This window comes from Remersonia thermophila, chromosome 1 (genome assembly GCF_042764415.1).
Source record: "Remersonia thermophila strain ATCC 22073 chromosome 1, whole genome shotgun sequence".
Taxonomy (NCBI): Eukaryota; Fungi; Ascomycota; class Sordariomycetes; order Sordariales; family Chaetomiaceae; genus Remersonia; species Remersonia thermophila.
Genome location: NC_092217.1, coordinates 3,976,568 through 3,995,646, shown reverse-complemented (window position 1 = coordinate 3,995,646; position 19,079 = coordinate 3,976,568). Strand labels below are relative to the sequence as shown.

General features: G+C 60.4%; 7 protein-coding genes across 7 annotated transcripts; 4 read left to right on the top strand and 3 right to left on the bottom strand.

Moving 5' to 3' along the window:
* Window positions 1–703: 703 nt before the first annotated feature.
* Window positions 704–2,024, top strand: VTJ83DRAFT_1113 (uncharacterized protein; the record flags this gene model as incomplete). The annotated part of the gene is made up of 4 exons (XM_071007237.1): window positions 704–1,063; window positions 1,150–1,214; window positions 1,276–1,499; window positions 1,582–2,024. The coding sequence occupies 4 exons, from the start codon at window positions 704–706 to the stop codon at window positions 2,022–2,024; spliced, it is 1,092 nt and encodes a 363-aa protein (XP_070870466.1).
* Window positions 2,025–4,326: 2,302 nt separating this feature from the next.
* VTJ83DRAFT_1112 (uncharacterized protein) lies at window positions 4,327–4,866 on the top strand (the record flags this gene model as incomplete). The annotated part of the gene is made up of 1 exon (XM_071007236.1): window positions 4,327–4,866. One exon carries the CDS (start codon window positions 4,327–4,329, stop codon window positions 4,864–4,866), a length of 540 nt encoding a protein of 179 aa, XP_070870465.1.
* Window positions 4,867–5,538: 672 nt separating this feature from the next.
* VTJ83DRAFT_1111 (uncharacterized protein) lies at window positions 5,539–6,396 on the bottom strand (the record flags this gene model as incomplete). Its single annotated transcript, XM_071007235.1, has 4 exons — window positions 5,539–5,705; window positions 5,818–6,118; window positions 6,187–6,220; window positions 6,356–6,396. 4 exons carry the CDS (start codon window positions 6,394–6,396, stop codon window positions 5,539–5,541), a joined length of 543 nt encoding a protein of 180 aa, XP_070870464.1.
* A 571-nt stretch (window positions 6,397–6,967) lies between these two features.
* VTJ83DRAFT_1110 (uncharacterized protein) lies at window positions 6,968–9,488 on the top strand (the record flags this gene model as incomplete). The annotated part of the gene is made up of 7 exons (XM_071007234.1): window positions 6,968–7,461; window positions 7,515–7,575; window positions 7,628–8,149; window positions 8,205–8,602; window positions 8,654–8,865; window positions 8,931–9,400; window positions 9,468–9,488. 7 exons carry the CDS (start codon window positions 6,968–6,970, stop codon window positions 9,486–9,488), a joined length of 2,178 nt encoding a protein of 725 aa, XP_070870463.1.
* A 1,704-nt stretch (window positions 9,489–11,192) lies between these two features.
* VTJ83DRAFT_1109 (uncharacterized protein) lies at window positions 11,193–13,065 on the top strand (the record flags this gene model as incomplete). The annotated part of the gene is made up of 5 exons (XM_071007232.1): window positions 11,193–11,414; window positions 11,496–11,548; window positions 11,617–12,315; window positions 12,380–12,787; window positions 12,876–13,065. The coding sequence occupies 5 exons, from the start codon at window positions 11,193–11,195 to the stop codon at window positions 13,063–13,065; spliced, it is 1,572 nt and encodes a 523-aa protein (XP_070870462.1).
* Window positions 13,066–13,892: 827 nt separating this feature from the next.
* Window positions 13,893–14,470, bottom strand: VTJ83DRAFT_1108 (uncharacterized protein; the record flags this gene model as incomplete). The annotated part of the gene is made up of 3 exons (XM_071007231.1): window positions 13,893–14,037; window positions 14,159–14,286; window positions 14,420–14,470. 3 exons carry the CDS (start codon window positions 14,468–14,470, stop codon window positions 13,893–13,895), a joined length of 324 nt encoding a protein of 107 aa, XP_070870461.1.
* A 786-nt stretch (window positions 14,471–15,256) lies between these two features.
* Window positions 15,257–16,028, bottom strand: VTJ83DRAFT_1107 (uncharacterized protein; the record flags this gene model as incomplete). Its single annotated transcript, XM_071007230.1, has 2 exons — window positions 15,257–15,724; window positions 15,930–16,028. 2 exons carry the CDS (start codon window positions 16,026–16,028, stop codon window positions 15,257–15,259), a joined length of 567 nt encoding a protein of 188 aa, XP_070870460.1.
* Window positions 16,029–19,079: the final 3,051 nt, after the last annotated feature.

Genomic DNA, 19,079 nt, shown 5'->3' with positions numbered 1-19,079 from the left:
ACCCCCGCGTTGCTGGCCTCCATGGTTCGTCTCTCGGACCCCGGGGGGGGATGTTGGTCGCGATGCGGATGGGAATCGCGTCGCGGTGAAGCCTGGCCTGCGGTTCCTTGAGAAACGTTTCCACCGTGACACGATGGGAGCGGAAACGTTGAAATTTCCCGTCATGACGGTATTGGGCGTCTAGATTCCATCCCAACCCAATGAAAGGCTTCGGTGATGTTGATTCACTATGGAGCCCCGTCCTCTTCAGGGTTGCAGAAAGCCAGGTCAGGGTTGCGAGGATCTCGCGGTGCCCCTGGGTAAGACAAGATGGTTTGTATTCGGGCTTGGCTCTTTGGAATCAATCTTGTATGTAGCATGCGTTGTACAGAATCATCACGAGCCATGACGTAGGCGGATGTTCTCAGTGTGGCGTGCAGCGCAGCTCAGGGGGGGACGTCGAAGCGCCCGCTGGGGCAATCCGCCACAGCCATCGCTTGGCTTGCATGATGCAACGATGCAACTTGGCAGAAGACCGGACGCAGCGGGTCGGGACGGGAGCTCCCTACTGTGTGTACTTATGAAAGCACATCGCTCCCAAGTGTTCGACCAAGACCTGAGCTTACAGAGAGGGAGGTCTCTCGGTGTCCTTTTTTTTTTTTCGGTGTAATAGTGTTCGGACTACAAACACATACCATCATCCAACGTCGCACGGCATCTCACAATGGCGGTCCCCGTGGTCCGCTCCCTGGAAGAATGCGCCGACTTCGCGACGGCCGTGAAGCCTTACATCCCGCAGCTCTATGAGCTTCCCTCGCGAGTGCTCGCCGTCGCCGCCGGCAAGGAGACCCTGTTGCAGGTCTACGCCGAGACGAACCCCGTCGTGACGGGCTTTGCCTTGTCGGTGGTGCTGGGCGCCGTGTTCCTGGTGGTCGCCGAGATCAACCGCAACTACTCCCAGGTCGACCGCTGCTGGAGCCTCTTGCCCACTCTCTACATTGCCCATTTCGACCTGTGGGCGCGCCTGACGGGCATTTCGTCTCGTCGCATCGATGCGGCCTTGTTCTTCAGCGCCGTCTGGAGCGTGAGTCAATTCTCCCCCCCTTTTGGCCGGATCGGGTCTTCATGCACGCCTCCGTCTTGCTTGCTCTAACACGGCCGTCTTCCTAGGCCCGTTTGACGTACAACTACTGGCGCAAGGGGGGCTATCAGATAGGTCACGAGGATTACCGATGGTAGGCATGCCTTTTTTTTTCCCCGTAGGGGGAGGAACTCTCCCGCTGACGTTGCGCGCAGGGAGATCGTCCGCGGGCAGGTACCCAAGCTCGCGTTCCACGTCCTCAACTGGACCTTCATCTCCTTCATGCAGAGCATCCTGCTGTTTCTGATCACGACGCCCGTCTACACCATCCTCTTGGCGTCGACCGTCGAGCCGAACCTCACCAGCGCCGACATCGCCGCCGTGGCCACCGAGTTTGGCCTGCTTCTCATCGAATACCTGGCGGACCAGCAGCAATGGGGTAAGGAGCCCGTTTTCTCACTTTCGCCCCCCCCCCCCCCCCCCCCCGAATTCCGCTCCCAACTGACCCCCGTGCCGCACAGCCTACCAAAACGCCAAGAAGCACTTCCAAGCCACCGGCAAGCCCGCCGGCGGCTTCACCCAGGCCGACCTCTCGCGCGGCTTCATCACCTCGGGCCTCTTCGCCTACAGCCGGCACCCAAACTTCGCGGCCGAGCAGTCCATCTGGTTTGCGCTGTACCAGTGGAGCGGCTACGCGACGCGCACCGTGTACCACTGGGCCGGCGCCGGCGCCCTCTTCCTGGTCCTGCTGTTCCAGGGCTCGACGGCCCTGACCGAGGCCATCACGGCGGGCAAGTACCCCGAGTACCGCCTGTACCAGCGCCGCGTCGGCATGTTTGCGCCCACCGGCTTGCTGCCCTACAAGACCCCCGAGAGGAAGCCCAAGATCATCAGGACGAGCGAGCTGGCCAAGAGGATGCACCTGAAGGAGGCGGGAAAGAAGCAGACCACCAAGAGCGAGTGAGAGGGGTGTGTGTGGATGGGGAGGTGCGCGGATTTTGTTGCGCGCTTCTTTCTCGTCGGGCTGCTGGATGAGACATTCAGGGATGAACGGATGGATCCTAAGAAAGGGGGAAAAAAAAAACCCGCATCAGCCGCGGGGCCGTTGAGCGGGAGACGGTCAAGTGACCTCGATGACGAGGTTGGGCGTTGCAAAATGCCCAACGCAGGCACGGAGGAACCCTCGGTTGAGCCCGTGGGATCGGGGGTGGGGGGAAAAAGAGATGACGGCGGCGTTGGGCGCGCCGCCAAGAGGTGGTCCTTCGGGTCAGCCAGCATTTTGTTATCAGGAGCGGATGTGTGTTTGGCTTGACAAAGAGCCGTGTGTTTCCGTGTCATCATCCTGCAGTTGCAGTGGAGGGAGGGTGTTGTTGCGCACAGAAATTGGGGGCATTTTCGGGGGGGCCATGGTGTTTGGGCATGCTTCGGCGTCGCGTCATCGTAAAAAAAAAAAAAAAAAAGGAAAAAAAAGTCCCCGTGTATTATAGCCCGTGAATGATTACGTCCTCGCATAACTAACATAGACACTCTCCAGACAGCCTGACGCAGCCAACAGGACAAGGTTGGGTTTCACATGGTGATGTGACGATGCGGCGCCGATCAGGTTGGTGAAGCTCCAACGTTTGGCGGATAACTAACTAGGTAATATTAACTAGTTAGCCTTCTCGACAAGCCATGCAGCGAGCGGCACATGCAATGCCCATCCCACCGTCTGGGTCGCAGGTCCCATTACCATTGATCCATTCGCCGTCAGCCGCGCCAGGGGGGGGTTGCGGAGCTAGCGAATTTCCAGAATCTCCGATGCGTCACCTGACCGATCGCACATTGCAAAGAAGCATGCCCAGCGTTCCATTTGGGGAACTGCCCGTTTCGCTTCGGCACTGCAGGGCTGGGAAGCGAGAGCGGAAGCGTGGGGTGCGAGAGAGAGCAAGCGAGACGCATGGCACCGGGACGCCGGGGCCGATGAAACGGGGACCCCCTCGGGCTCCTCCATGAAATGGAGACGTCCACAACGAACAATAAGCCGGCTCCCACTCGAGCTCCATGTCGTCGACTCCGCAAAATGAGAGGCGTGTCGTTACCGTTACGCAATGTCACCCCCTTCCCCCTTCCCCCCCCCCCCTTCTCCTCCCCTCCTCCGAACCCCAATGTGAGATGACGCCGTTCCCACTCTGGGGAATGAAGGCGATCTCGGGGCGAAATGGGATCGGGGGCCTGTGCTTCCCCCGGTCGGTGGCTTCCGCATGCCTGGGACCGAGAGATGATGAAAACGCCGGGGGTCAGTTATTACTGATGAAAGGTGGCGGCCCACCTCAGCTGGGCTGGGAAAGGAGGCATGCTCCCTCGGTGTTTGGGTCGTTATAAAACGGTCTCTCGTGGGCCGGCCTTGGACTCCATCCTCACCTGAAGAGACGTTTGTTTCGCTTCTGAAGACCACCTACTTGTACATACGCCTCTCAAGCTAATGCACCCTCATCGACAAACGTTGTGGTCTGCATAGATACCTGATCGACCTGCTCCCCTGTCCCTGCGCGGCGCTGCCCTAGACTCCGTCATTACGAAAACCGTCGGGCTCTGCGGCATCTTGAGGACGTCGACGCTGTGGCTCGCGGAACACCTTGAGGTTGGCCCTGATTGGGAGTCGTCCACCACAGAGAACCACCGTTGGGTTTTTTTTTGGTCTTTTGTGCCACGATCACAAGGACACCCTACCCCCCCGCTTGTTTTCTTTCTCTCTCAAACCGGCGCTACCACACAACCAACCACCTCTCTCTCTGCTCTAGCTGCAAGCTTCGTCAACCGTCTTTTCCCCCTCGACTTGTTAGCTCCGCGCTTTCGTCCTGCTCCCCCACGTCCTCGTCTGGGCCCCAGCGTTGCGCTTTGGCAGCTTTCTCGCCCAACAAAACCAGCCAGCCGTAGCCGTCCCGGGGTTAAGCTTGTGGATCGCGCCGTGGGGGTCCACCAGCACCGGCAACCGCGCTTACTACCAGCGTGCCACGAGGTCGACGATAAAATCCGCGGGGAACACCCCGGGAGCTTTGGGCCTCTTCTCCCAGGAACCATCGGGAAAGTCAGAAAATTAGCGCTCCAGTTTCTTCAAGCTCATCAAAGCTTGTGACTTTGCGCCCCCTCCCTCGACGACACCAAAACATCAACAAGAACACCATCACCACCACCACCACCCACCACCTCCATCCTCACAACCTTCATTTTTCTTCTTTCTCAACCTATTCCGCCTGCCAACCTCTCCGAGGCCAGTCGACAAAATGCCGATCAACTGGAGCTCCCTGTACTCTCTGCTCTCGCCGCCCGCGGCGCTGCGCGACGTCTTTTTCTTTTCTCAATCCCAGCCCGCCGTCGAGGACGACCAGGCCAATCCGACAACCACCCCCGGCCAAACCGACAGCAATAACAACAACAACACCCTCACCATGTCGCGCGCTGCCGCCCACCGCAGCCCCTCCATGTCGTCGTCCACCTCCTCCGCCTCCACGAGCACCACCAGCCTCTCCACCGAGGACTCGGGCGTCGCCCCGCGGCGCTCGGCCACCCACGTGGTCAACCTGGACCCGCTCTCGCGCACCTTCCCCAAGCCCGACAACGAGCCGAGCCTCGAGGAGCTGCTCGCGCGCAAGCCGCCCCGCCACTCGCTCCATCACGTGCTGCGGAACCCCCGGGAGCCTCCGGCGGCAGTGGCGGCGCGTTTGAGCGAGGAGGCCGCCAAGGAGCGGCAGAGGAAGTTTGAGGAGGCAAAGAGGAAGCTCCTGGAGGCCAAGGAGGAGCTGGATCGGGGGAGGAGGATTTAAAGGGGTTTATCTCGAGCCGGGCGGTTTCGGAGGGTTTGTGATTTTTGCGAGCCGGATCGGGCAAGGAGGTATTTTGTGATTCGAAGCAATGGGTGGTTGCTTTTTTTTTCTTTTCTTTTGCAGAGGCCTCGAGAGGGGGAAGCGTCCTGGGAACTCGGGATGCACATGGGGTCGGCTCAGGTCGTCCGGTGAGCGAAGGCGACGAGGATGGAGCTGAGCTGAGCTGCGGTCAGTACAAGGCGCGCATTTACCTCGGCGTTGAGCGGGTTGCTTTGCTCTTTTCGTCTTTCCGCCTCTTTCCCAGAGTCATTCCGGGGAATTGGCCATCCGACGTTGGAGTTGGTTGTTTTTCTTTTCGGGGAGGAAACCAAAATTCGGGATTGAACAGAACCGGATAGAGACAGCATTCAGGGAGGCGTTCTGAACATGATATCGAGGGGCAGGTGGAGGGTGAAGGAGGACGGCGGGGAGGGGAAGGTTCAGATTTGGCATGGAGATAGTTATCGGTAAGACTGTCTGTCTGCCCATGTGAAGGGAATGAGGAATATATATTGCAATTCCATCTTCGAGAGGCGTGTAGAGTACGCGCGGGATTGAGATATATACTACCAGCGAATCTGCGTCTGTTTGAGACACAATCCGAGGCATCCGCGGCCCGAGCCTCTGCCCAGCTCACGACAGCCGCGACGAGAGCGTGAACCCGTATGCAACCGTCGCCACGAGGGTCCCGAGGTTCAGCAGCGACGAGATGCCGTGCAGGATCGAGAAGCGCTTGTTGAGCTCCTGCATCTGGGGCGAGTGCGGGGGCGCATCGTAGGCTTTCTTGCCGTCCTTGCGCTCTGCGTACAGCACGACGAGCAAAGTCAGTCTCAAGAGTCAAGAAAGAAAAAAAGAAAACTTGGAAACGAATAAGAGGGCTTTCCAAGGGACGTCTATATGAGAAAGCCTCACCCTGCTCTTTCCTCTCCGCCATCACCTTGGTCGTCGCAGGCCCCACCACCACCAGGTTGGCGACGGCGCACGCGAACGCAGCCGCCAGCGGTGCCAACACGCCCCGGTGGTTGGCGCTGTCCAGCACGCCGGCAAGGCCGCCGGGGGGGCCGAACGGGTTGCGGCTCGCGGGCAGCGTCAGCACCATGGCAACAGGCAGCGCCGCCTGCATGGAGAAGTACACGGGGAAGAGCTCCGCCATGAGCGAGGAAAAGTAAAACCGCGGGAGGTGGCGGAAGGAGATGATGCCGTTCACGAACGTCTATGTCGGGTGTTAGCAAGCTTCTCGGCGAAGCATGGTCCCAATGAGGGGGGGCGGGGGTGCCTTACGTGGAAGACGGTCGTCCCGAGGAGGGTTCCATAGCTGGTGGTTGGTCAGCAAACAAATGAGTCCATGAGACAAAGATGTGGTCTGCTGGCTGCAAGAAGGGGAGGGGGAGGGGGAGGGGGATGATGGACGGAGAGCACGGTACGGGGAACAAGTTCTGAGGCTGGTTACCTGAGAATGTGGTATGGCCCGGGTGAAAAGATGGAGCTCATGATGACGACGATGAGTAGTGGTGGGCAGCGGTTGGCTGGTTGCAGTGGCAAGGAAACAACACAATGGACCCGTGGTGACTACGAGGCTGGATTTCGAATCAAATATGTGTCAAAAACGTCACCGCATCAAGTGTCGTTAAAGGTGGTGGCACCTCTCCTGCGGGTGACGGCGATCAGTGCATGAGCTCCAGCTTGGCATGGGGTGATGGAAGTGGGGCCGGGGGGGGGGGGGCCGTCAGGCTGGCCGACCAACCTTCAGCCCCTGAACCCTAACCCCAAAGGCTGGACGGACCTGGCCCCGATGACGCGCTGTCATGTGGGCACGCGAGGCAGCAGCCGCCATTCATTCATTCAACGCGCCTGAGCCAAGACGGGCGACCTGGTTCATGACTTCGTGCGGTGCTGCCTGGACCTGGAGGATCCCCCTGGATGAGAGAGGCATTGAGGATTTCAAGTTTTGATCCTCTCGGGCTTTTGTGCCATTCCGTTTCTTGTCCATCCTCTGAAAACACACTGGAATTCGTCTCGGTCGTCTCCCTTGCCCATTGCCCTCTCTGCCCATTGCCCAACCATGGCCGACAAGGAGGCCACCGTCTACATTGTGGACCTCGGCGAGTCCATGGCCGACTGCCACAACGGCCGCACCGAGTCGGACCTCGTCTTTGCCATGCGCTACGTCTGGGACAAGCTGTCTGCCACGGTCGCCGCCAATCGCAAAACCTGGACCGTCGGCGTCGTGGGGCTCAATACCGATGACACGGCCAATCCCCAGGATGAGCAGGGGCTCGAGGGCTATGAGCACATCTCGGTGCTCCATGAACTCGGCCCTATTACCCGGTCTTCGTTGAAGTCTCTCCGGTCCACCATCCAACCGTCGCGCACCCACGGCGGAGACGCCATCTCGGCCGTCGTCGTCGCCACGTCCATGATCGAGGTCTTCACGAAAAAGCTAAAGTACAAACGGCGCATCGTCCTCGTCACCAACGGCGAGTCCCCCATTGACGACGAGTCGTCCGATGAGGTGGCCGCCCGCCTCAACGAATGCAACATTGAGCTTGTCGTCATGTAAGCCCTGCCTGCCTGCCAAGGGTCTCGTCTGCGGGGGCTGACGCGACCAGCGGCGTCGATTTCGACGATCCCGAGTACGGCTTCAAGGAGGAAGACAAGTCAAGGGCCAAGGTAAATCCGCGATGCCAGGGCTTCCGCTAGGCACCCTGCTGACCCCTGCCAGCGGAACAACGAGGAAACGCTGCGGAGGCTCGTCGAGCAGTGCAAGGATGGCGTGTTTGGCACCATGGCGCAGGCCGTCGAGGAGCTGGCGGTTCCCCGTATCAAGCCCGTGCGGCCGTTCAAGGCGTACGACGGTCCCCTCACGCTCGGAGACCCCGACAGGTACCAGAGCGCGCTTGCCTTTCACGTCGAGCGGTATTTCAAAACCAAGCGTGCCGCTCCGCCCTCGGCGAGCACCGTGGTGAGCAGCAGCATGGACAGGCCGGGGCCGTCCCAAACACAAACCCTCGATGGGGACTTGGACACGGAAGACGTCGAGTTCTCCGGGGTGAAGCAGATGCGCTCTTACAAAGTCAACGACCCAGACGCGCCCGGCGGGAAACGGGACGTCAAGTTTGAGGACCTCGCCAAGGGGTACCAGTATGGCCGGACCGTGGTGCCCTTCAGCGAGTCGGACTTCAACGTCACAAAGTTTGACACAAAGAAGTCGTTTTCCATCCTCGGCTTCGTCCCATGGAGCAGCGTAAGTGCGAGGCAGCCCCGGGCGGGAAGATGCCGCGCTGACATGCTTGGGCAAGTACCGCGAGTTCCTCAACATGGGCGAGACGGGTCTCATCGTGGCCCAAAAACACAACGAGGAGGCCGAGCTGGGTCTCTCGGCTCTCATCAACACCCTCCACGAGCTCGAGTCGTACGCCGTGGCGAGATACGTGCAGAAGGACGGCGTGCAGCCGCAGATCCTGCTGCTCAAGCCGAACCCCGCCACCGAGGACAGCTTCGAGTGCCTCTACGACGTGCCTTTGCCGTTTGCCGAGGACGTCCGCACGTATCAGTTCCCTCCTCTCGACAAGGTTCTTACCGTCACGGGCAACGTTCTCAAGGAGCATCGCCTGCTTCCGTCCAAAGACCTTAAGGAAGCCATGAGCAATTTCGTTGACGCCATGGATATTTCCGACATGGACGTCGACGAGCATGGGTACGCCAGCTTTCCCGGTCCGGGGGCGACTCCCGGCTAACTTCTCCCCAGGAATCCGGTCGAATACGCGCCCATAGACGAGCTCTACAACCCGACGATCCACCGCCTCAACCAGGCCATCCGGGCCCGCGCCGTGGACGAGGAAGCACCCATCGATGCGCCGGCCGATATCCTGCTTCGCTTCTCAAACCCCCCGCAGAAGCTGCTCGACAAGGCCAAGGCGGAAATCGCAGCCCTCATCGACGCAGCCGAGGTCAAGAAGGGTCCGCTCTCTCCTTTCCTAACCGTTTCCCATCCCGGAGCCGAACGAGCTGACCGTCCACCGCAGTCCCCGAGAAGGCGCAGGGATGGCGCGGCCGCAAAGAGACGGTCAAGCCCCTGTCCGGCCTCGACATCGACGCGCTGCTCAGCGAGAAGCCGCGCAAGACCATTTCATCGGAAAACGCGATCCCCGAGTTCAAGCAGATGCTGTCCACGGCGGCGGACGACGCGACGGTGGAGAGCGCGGCGAAGCAGATGGGCGAGATCGTGCGAAAGCTGATCCGCGACAGCTTTGCGGATGTGCTGTATCCCCGAGCGGCCGAGAACCTGCGCGTCATGCGAGAGGAGCTCATCGCCCTGGAGCTGCCGGGCCTGTACAATAAGTACGTGGCTGGGCTGAAAAAGAGCATTCTCTCGGGCGAGCTCGATGGGGATCGCCGGGAGATGTGGTTCCGCCATGTGGTGGCCGGCAGGTTGGGGCTTATAACCAAGGACGAGTCCGAGGTGTCGGAGGTGACGGCCGAGGAAGCAAAGGCGGTGAGTGCATCCCGGGTCTTCGCACGGGTGATGATGGGCCATGGGCAACCTGCTGACCGGCGGCTAGTTTGCAACCTCGATCAACTGAGCATGATGCGGCTGGGGCGGTTCGAGATGGGCAAGTGTGTGCCGGGCCGATCATGTGGTCATGGATCGAGCCTGTTGTTGGGTGGCGGTGCACCAACAACAGCGAGCGCACCCTCGGTGCGATGCAGCCCCAGCCCTCTCTGGTGTTGGTCTGCCAGGGCTGGGGATTGTCCTGCGGGATGTTGGTTGAAAGGCCCATGTTTGTTTCTGGTTGGCGGTGGGCCCTGCGCATTCCGCGAGGACGGCGAAACCAAAGTGTCTTGCCGTCCGGTATCGTGTCACCATAGGGGGCTATTGGAGCCTTGCGCATGCATAGCCGCCCTACGTTCACAGCAACTTGCCTGTTTGTGCCATGTTCAAAGGCAGCCAGATGTCGGAATGAACAGAGGGAAAATAAAAATAGGCCGAACTCTAACAAATGCCGCGCTTCAAAACGAGGCATTGGGCTTCCGACCCAGCGCTCACTTGGCGGTTCAGCAAGCCAGCCTAGCGTCTGGTCGTTGGTTGTGCTCTTATATCAAGGCTCATTCCTGCCCATCGTGCCCTTCCGCTTGTTCCTCTTCTCTCTCCTCCTCTCCTCTTCTTAACACGAAGCCAAGGACGGCCAAGTCAACGACAAGCAGAACTCGGCGCGATTGGGACCTGCGTAGCATTGTCTTTGCTTGGGAAAGGCATCCCGTCTGCTTGCCTCGGCCCCACAAACGCCGTCGACGACTGTTGTGCCCGACAGCCAATGACAAATGCACATAGGCTCACTTCAGCTGCTTCCCCCGGGTCGATCGTATAACCCTTTGGCTCAATTACGCTGCATTACTACACCTTTGGCATTGGAATCACCTCACTCACGGCCCGGCTCTTGGCTCTCTTGTCTCGCAGGTCCCAGGTTGTCAAAGACGAACCAAGTTCCGGCCCGGGCAGCTATTAGTTAGCCGAAGCCCCAGCAACCCAACATTCACCCACCACCACCACCGCCACCACCACCACCACCAACCTGATCGCCCAGGCTCCATTGTACGTAATTCAACGCCAGCGTGTTTGGCTGGTGTTTTCTTGCATAGCCGGCAACGGCTCTGTCTCTGCCTTGACAACGCGACCCTCTGTTGTTACGTCCGTCCGCATGCGTCTGTTGTGACAAGTGGTTGTCGCCGAGCGCCAAAAGGACACTCTCCCTGCCCGCCATCACATCGCCCGCGGCAATTATCTGGATGCTCTCCTGCTTATGTCGCGGGGGGCTGATAGCCCTCATGGCCTTCTGCCTTTTCTCATGAAGCACAGAGAAAGAAAAACAAAAAAAAAAAAAAAAAAAAAGCGCAGCCATCATTTCCCTCCTCCTCTTTTTGTATCCCTCTTGGCCAGAACCAACCTTGGAGGGAGATTCTCACAATACCACTCACCTGCTGCCTCATTGCTTCCCGCAACCAACGAGCAGACGCATTCCACCAGCCATTGTAATCACTTTCCCTTGACAGAAGCCATGGATGACGCTGACTTTCTGCGACGCCTGCAGTCCCTCACCGACGGCGAGGACACCTTTCGGGATTTCGACCCGTCTTCCTGGCGCAGCTTCCACCGTGAGGAACCCCGGGGCGAGGAAGACCTCGAGGCCGCCTCCGCCGCAGGTCCAAGCCAGGGCTGCTCCGCGACCGCTCCGTCGGGGGACGTGGACGAAACCGGCCCCGACGACGGCATCGCTGTTGACGATAGGATGTCGGGGCTCGCGTACAGGCCCAAACAGGCGCATCAGGCGGCCTCCAAGGACGCGGCATTCCCGCAACGGGTGGCCCCCCCGGCCCCCCTGGCCGCCGTACAATGGGACGAGACAGGCCTGGCCCTCGGCGATCTCTCCCACGAGGGCGATTCGTTCGTGCCCTGGCGCCTCGTCGAGAGCTACCCGCTCCTGTTCGTCGGGAAGGCCAACGGCAAGCGCGTGAGGGAATCTCCCGTTTTCGTCGGACGATGGGAGAACATGAGCTGACGTGTTGGGTTGGGATGCCTTGTCCCGTTCTAGGCCGTCCCGCTGTTCAAGAACACCGCGCTCTTTGACGGCCAAGCGTGGGACCTGTAAGGTTCCCGTTCGTCATCATGACGAACCTTGCTTCGGGGAACAACGCTGATGTTGGGGGTTGTAGGTTCTACCTCCACTGCCCGCCCGAGATGGAAAAGAAGCCCCTTCTTTTCGTGCCGACGTATCAGTTCGAGCATTATCTCGACGTCGTCAACGCGAAGCTCAACGTTCGCTTCACCATCCCATCGGGTGCCTCCGCCGAACGGTTCAACCTCAAGTTTGGTGGCTCCCATGGCACCCCTCGCCCGCGCTTCCTCGGCCGAGCTGATCACCGCACGGCCTTTGAGGGCTTGAGGAACGCCGTCCCGGCGCCGCATCCGGACGACGACCTCTCCGAGGCGACCAAGGAGGCTCTCGACGCGTTCGAAGACATGGTGGAAAAGACCCGCACCAGGTCCAAGAAGGATCGCGAGGCGGCTCGCCTGAAGCGCATCCAAAGCCGCCGGCAATGGGGAAGGTCCCTCAAGCGCGTCCAGCGCTACCTCGGCCTTCGCCGGCCCGCCAACGGCGAGGACCTTCCGGATCTCGAGCGCTCGGTCGTCTTTGCGGCCGTCGATCTGGAGGCCTTTGAGCACAACAACAACATGATCACAGAGATCGGCGTCGCGGTTCTCGACACCTGGAAGGTCCGCGGCATCCCGCCCGGCGAAGGCGGCGAGGCCTGGTTTGGCCACATCCAGCCGTACCACCTCCGCGTCAAGGAGTACCTGTGGGTGAAGAACAAGAGGTTTGTCCGCGGCTGCCCGGAAAACTTTTTGTTTGGGTGAGCGAGCCCCCCCCTCTGCGAACGCAACCCAAAGGCCAGGCGGCGTTAACCCAGGCCGCAGGACCAGCGAGATCGTCAAGCTCGGCGCCGTGATCCGGCGCCTCCGCAGCATCTTGAACAGCGCAACCTATTGGGACCCGCGCACCAGGGCCCTGAAGCCTCGCCCCCTCGTGCTCGTCTTCCACGGGCCGTCGGGCGACATCAACTTCCTCAAGAAGCTCTCCTACGACGTGATCGGGGAGAACCCTCACCTGCTCGAGATTGTCGACACCCGGGAGCTGCATCAGTACCTGGTGCGGGGCGCCAACGCGACGAGCCTCGGCAACATTCTCAACCACCTCGGGATCGCCCACAGCTATCTGCACAACGCCGGCAACGACGCCGTGTTTACGCTGCAGGCCATGATCGGGCTCGCCGTCGCCAAGGCGGCCGGGAGCTCGGAGCAAGAGAAGCCGGGGGAAAGCCGCGGGTAAGCAAAGCTTTCTGGCTCTTGCTCAAGGGAACGGCGGCGAAAGCCCCCCTGCCTTGAGGCGTGCTAACAGAGGCTCCTTCACCAGAGCTCCGAAGCGTTCCGATCCCGAGGAGACGACGGGCTTCACCAGCGACGAGGACACGGACGGCGGCGAGCCTGTCCACCCCACGCGACCCAGCAGCGCCCAGCCCGCCACCGCCGGCCCGGAGACGACCGAAGACCCGCGCAGCGAGGACCCGGTCCGGGTTGGAGCTCCCAAGGGCGGCCACTCGTAAAAAGAAACAAAACAAGGCTGCGCTGCCGGGCGGCCGTGAGAAGCGGCTCCTGGCGAGGAGGAGCGAGGGCGGTTCATTGGTGACGCCCAAACGGACGACGCCGGAAGGATGTGGGGTGCGAAGTGCTTTGTTCGGATTTCTTGACTTGTACGGTATACGGAACAAACATGTGGGCGGCAGCATGTCAGAGCGGGGAGCGGGCTGTTGGTGGCTCGAGTCGATGGCCTTTCCCGGCGAGGGATCGGCGCTGCGCTGTCCTGACATCTTGAACTGTACAGAGTAGACACGATGGGTTTGCTGCCGGCTGCCGGTGAACGCGGAGGGGTCTTTTGCGTGGGGAAAGACTGTGAAATGCGACAGACATGTCATGTATCAGCGAGAGAGATCTTGTCGGTCGTCTTCTTCTTCGCGGACCGTTGGCCATGAAGAGATCGTCAGCAGCACGGCGGCCACCACGGCTGAGAAGAGAGCAAACCAAGCCATCCCATTCTTGCCCAAACGCCAGTGCTATCATGGTATACATGTGTATGGTGTTGTACATATCATCGCCGCGGCGGGCTCCGGCCGGGGGTTTCACCGCCATCATCATCACCATCGACGGCGTATCGTCGCCGAGAGAACCCGAATCACGGGGCCCCTTTTCCCCTCCCCCCCCCCCCCCCCCCCCAAAAAAAAAAAAAAAAAAAAATCGATTCAGCCTGCTGGCTGCACCGTCTCAGCCCAACGCCCGGTCCGGCACCCTTGAGGACGTCTCTTTGCCTCCCCCTAGGTGCTCCTCGAGAATTCGAGCATCCATCCCGTTCGAACCAAGTCGACCGCGCAACCCATCATGACGACACCGTCTTTTCCAAAAACTCCTTTGCCTCGTTCACCTTGGTCGCCAGGTACGGGCTTCCGCCGCGGTCCGGGTGGTTGAGGAGCATCAGCGTGCGGTGCGCCTTGCGGACCTTGTCCTTGGTGATGCCGCTCTCGCTGCGGCGGGGGAGGAGAAGGGGCAATGGTTAGCCTGGCGGTTCCCTCGTCAAACGCCAGCTTGGGGAAGGGCCCAGGCGGCGCTGCGCGCTTTCTTGGAGGGGGAAAAAAGAAGACCTACTTGAGCGACAGGATCAACGCCGCCTCGCGCTTGGTCATGCGCGGCTCGAACCCGCCCTTGTAAAAGGCCTTGCCGAGGGCGCCCACGCCGCCGCGCGAGCGCCGCCAGGCGACGAGACCGGCTCGGCCCTGTTCGTCGGGAGAGCGTTGTCAGCCCTGGATCTTTGTTCTCTCTTCGTTTTTCTTCCTGGCCGCTTCATGGAATCGGGCTTGCGCAGGTTCGAAGGGGGGACCCGATGAGAGGGGGTGCGGTTCGACGTACGAGGAAAGCAGCGACGGCGACGCCGGTGCCGATGGCGATCGCGGAGGCCATGGTGAGCTGGGTTGGTTTCGGGTCGGGAGGAGGGGTTTGGGTGGGTTGGGTTGGGGAAGCCAGGTTGGCGAGATGTCGTGTGGCCGTGGCCGTGGCAGCGAAGCTGGTCTCTGTCGGTGGATGTGCGGTTGGCAAACGGCGAGCCGGCGTCGTCGTTTCGAAATGGTATGTCCGGAAGCAATGGGCGTTGGAGGTGATGGGAGGGATGGCAAAGATGAGAGGGACCCGCTTCTCAGAGCCAGGGAACTTTTTTCTGGCCGGACCACCAACCACGCCCGCACCCCGGACCGGGATTTGCCGCTGCCGATCGGAGCCCGGCTCCCGTCGGGTGGGGTAATATTACGTTGCTCCGTACAGTACGATACGGAGGGCAGGCGAACGGTTATCAGCTCGACGGCGGCATGATCCAAGCCGATGATGCGTCCAACATTCGAGCCATGGATCCAGAATAGCAGATGTAACAGTCAAGATGATTGAAAGAGCCATCAAAATCACCCGAGCTAGGTGCCTTTGTCAAAAAGGCCAGGACTCAGGTCCAAGCTCCCAGCACCGTTCGGTAATTACCATCCCACCCCATCCCATCCCATCCCATCCCATGCATTCCGTCCGGTACCTTACATAGTATAATAGTGCACTGAACCAAGAAGAAAAAAAAAAACCACATCTGGGCCGTAGCATGTCTGCCTACAAGCAACCTCCCCCAACCCTCCCATCACCACCCCATGACAGGTTCCCTTACAGCACCTCACCCCTGGGTTGGCATTTCTCCCGCGGGACGCATCCCAATCACCTCCCAAGGCCGTAATACGCCTTGCCCGGCATCGCCAACCCCGCCGCCACCGCCGCCATGGCCTTCTTCTCGAGGTCCTCCAGCCTCTGCTTCTCCCTCTCGTCGCTGTCCTCGTCCGAGGCCGCGTTGCCGCCGCCCCACCCGGTCCAGTTTCCTGCCCCGCCTCGTCCGCCCAGCCGGCCGCCGCCGCCGCCGGTGCGGGCTTTGGGGGATGCGTTCGTGGGGCTCGGGGGGCAGGTCGTGGTGGTGTGGTTCCCGGCCAGGCCGTCGTCCGCGTCCGCGTCCGCGGCCGAAGCCGAGGCCGAGGCCGGAGGCGAGGTCGGGGGAGGGGGGATGATGAAGTTGCCGGCGCCGCCGCGGCCGGCGCGGGCGTATGTCGGAGCCTGCTGCTGCTGCTGCTGTTGAGCCTCGGTCTGTATGCGGGTGAGGTCCTCCTCGGTGCGGCTTTGTTGGGCTTCGAGGTCCTATACGAGGGAAGGGGGGGGGGGGGGGGGGGTGGACACGAGCGTGGTTAGACCATGGCCATCCAAGGTAGGAAACTCTATGGGGACCTGGGGGATCTGAGTGCTTCCGGCCGAGCGGCTCTCGCAGCCAGCCGGGCAGGTAGGGAGGCGGTAGTTGGGGAGGTAGGTGGGTGTGAGCGGGCGGGTGGAGAGATGGGTGGACAACCTTCGCCGCCGCGGCCTTCTCGGCATCGTCGACGTCCTTCTTGCTCCAAAAGTTACCGGCGCCGCCCCGACCGACCCGGCGAAAGGCGTCCGTCGTCATAACGGCCGAAGGTATGGTGGATGGACGGAGACAGCAATACGGGGTGAACAGCCACGGGCGGTTCCGCTGCCAAACGATGCTGTCTTGGGGGCAGGAGAGAGTTACGAAAAGCAAGGCGAGCCGTTGGCGTGTTCACAACAATCACGGGCCCCCGCGGCGCCTTTTCAGCAGTGGTTTGTCTGGCAGACAAATACCTCTCGGTAGGTATTCGGGCGAGGCGGCCCAGTCAGGGCAAGGTAACATGTTCACCGAGTTGGATCTGCCCATCGCCGAGTTGTTGTGCCTGGGTCCATCCCAGCTTATCGCTTTAACCCCCCCAAAGTTCTTATCGCGCTGTGTAATGCTTTTACTTTGGCTTTGCCCCTCGGCCAGGTCATGGAATCCCTCGCCGCCCTCCCTCCCAAACCGGCCTGTTTCCGCCTTTCCCCCCCCCCCCCTATCCCCCCGTCAGCCTCACGGCGCCCTCAGCCAACCCTCGGATCATTCTGTTCATGTAACAAGCCCCATTTTTGATGCGTCCGCGACACCCGTGGCTCTGCGTGCATGGCGCTCCCGCCAAGCGACCTGACAGGAGGCCAAAACGCGAATGCTGCGGTACCCCGCGCCCGCATCGATAAGCGACGACATGGGCCTTCACGTCCACAGGTTCTGGACCGATGCTGTGCTGTCGATCTGTCTGGGCCCGTCTGATCATCGCCAGCGACATGTGGCCTTTTTTTTTTTGTATGTGTGTGTGTGTGTATGTGTGTTGTACTATCACTAGACAGCACCCAGGTAGAGCACACAGCACGAAACAGCACGAATGAAGTTGACCCTGGCTTGCTTTTCCGATAGTTCCCCCAAGCGCCAACAACAATGCCATCCGTCCGACATGCGTGTGATTTACATGGGCGTAACCCTTTCCCTCCTTGCCAAGCATGCGACGCACAGCCGGATGGAGGCTTGGTCTTGCGGCTACCCTTTTCTTCAAGGTTAGCTTCCGCCCGTCCCATTTCTTCAACGGGACCAACCGACCAAGATATGTATCTACATACATGCTGGGACAGCCAACGTTGGCCGGCACCATCACGTACTCATCAAGAGGCCATGGTGGCTTGGAGAGTTTGCCGAACTCTTCTCGCATGAGTTGCTGCGAGCGTCGGGTTTCGACACATGGTCTTTCTTGTCTCTCCCGACGTTCGGGCCGGCCGTGGCCACCTTGACTCAGGTGCTTTATGGCGTGTGAATCGCTGTTCCTCGACCGCACCTTCGACATGGTCCGGAGCGCTGAGCCGGTCCGTCTCTGGCGGAGGTAGGGTCTACTCTATGCCCCTGTGTGCTCCCAAGACTCCGTGCTATGGATTGGTTTCTGCCGTATGTCATGTCTGCGACGAAGAAAACAAGACGGCCGAATCGACCCCGTGAGCGCAATTACCGCTTCCATTTGGGGGGGGGGGGGGAGGAGCCGATACCTCGGGAACAGCCAATGCTGCGAAGGACCCCCCGCTCGTGCGGTTCCCATCCCGCAGTTCATGTGTTCCATGATCGCCGGGCCCCCCCTCAAGAAAGGGGGTTGCGTGCTTTTGCATGATTGGTAGCATGGACGTTTTTGGAGTAGCGTACAAGAGGCAGCGTTTCTGGGGTTTCATATGGAGCGGCGGTCCATTTGGACCATTTTGGATCATGGAATTCGCATCAGGATTGGGTTGGATGAGTTACTGGGACCTTCGGGGACGGCACCCCAAATCTCTCTTTGTCTCCGGCGATGGTGGTCCGACGCCGGGATTGGGAGGGTTTCACAGGGCTTGGTGTCAGGATCAGCATGAATATTGCCCCGAGCCGTTTTCCAAGCAAGGCGCGACGGAGACAGGACGAACGCGAACGGACACGACAGAGCAGCCTTTCCGAATTCGTTGCTTCGTCCGGCAGCGGCAGCAGCAACAGAAGCGCCGCTCCGTGAAGAAGACGCTCCCGTTTTTCTAAGCCAGCCTGCAGCGGTACACAGTATGTAGATGGATGGGTCATGGAGAGCGGCTCTTCCAGAACATTCAACAAGAAACCCTGAAACAAAGAACACGCCCGGCGGGGCCCCTCCTATCGAACCTTTCGAGAGCGGCGACTCCTCCGCAACTCCAGAATGATAATTCCCCTCCATTTGTGTTCCGTGATTGGGGTGGATGGAGACGGAGTGGATGCGGTGTCCGGTGTCCAGTCAGGGCCCGTGATGCTGGATGCTCAGCTTGAGTCAGCTGTGGGGACCGTTACAAGCCGTGATTGCGTCGCCTTGGTTCATGACCCCGAAGCCTCGTGACCTGGCTCTTGGCCCCGAGGCACCTGACTGCCTGCTGCTGCTTGAGGACAATCGCTTTCATGGGTGTTATCCGGTTTTGGGTTTCCAGGTCAGAGGTTCCTTTGTGGGTCGCCGTCATTTTGTTTCTTTTTCGTTACGGGCGCAGGGCATAGAGCGTGATGAAATGGCGAACAAGGTCGTCCATCGAGGCGAGAGAGGCAAGGCGTGTGTGGGTGCACCACAGACCACCCGTTACGACCTGGGCGAAGTCGGCTCGGCGACCAAGCGTGGCAGGACGAGCGGTTACAAGAAACCCTTCCGAACCAACTTTCGCCCTGAACAAGATCCGTTACCGTTGTTCAATCAGTCAGGCGAGCGCATACATACACACGCGCACACACGCACGCACACGTGTTGTAGGTTGTGTTGATGAGCATCTGCTGCTGCCCTGGCGAAGGGGCCTGGACGGCGACGGCGACCGGGATCCGGTGTACACAGTACACAGTACACGCTGGTAAGGTGCGGATACGGAACGCTGTAAGGTACCGTACCTTACGTGCACGACGGTATGTACGTGCGCCCGACTCGGCCATGGACAAGGAACACGCACTCCGCCTCTCTGGGCCCCTGAAGCGCCCAGCATTCCACTCTCCCCAGACCCCCAGGATATGCGCTTGATGTTCCCAGGTGCCTTCGTGTCTGGCCAGTCCCGGCCAACACGTCTGGTTCCTGGAGAGCCAGGTTGGAGGAAACGAAATCCCGTCCTATTCGGGTTCGAAAGA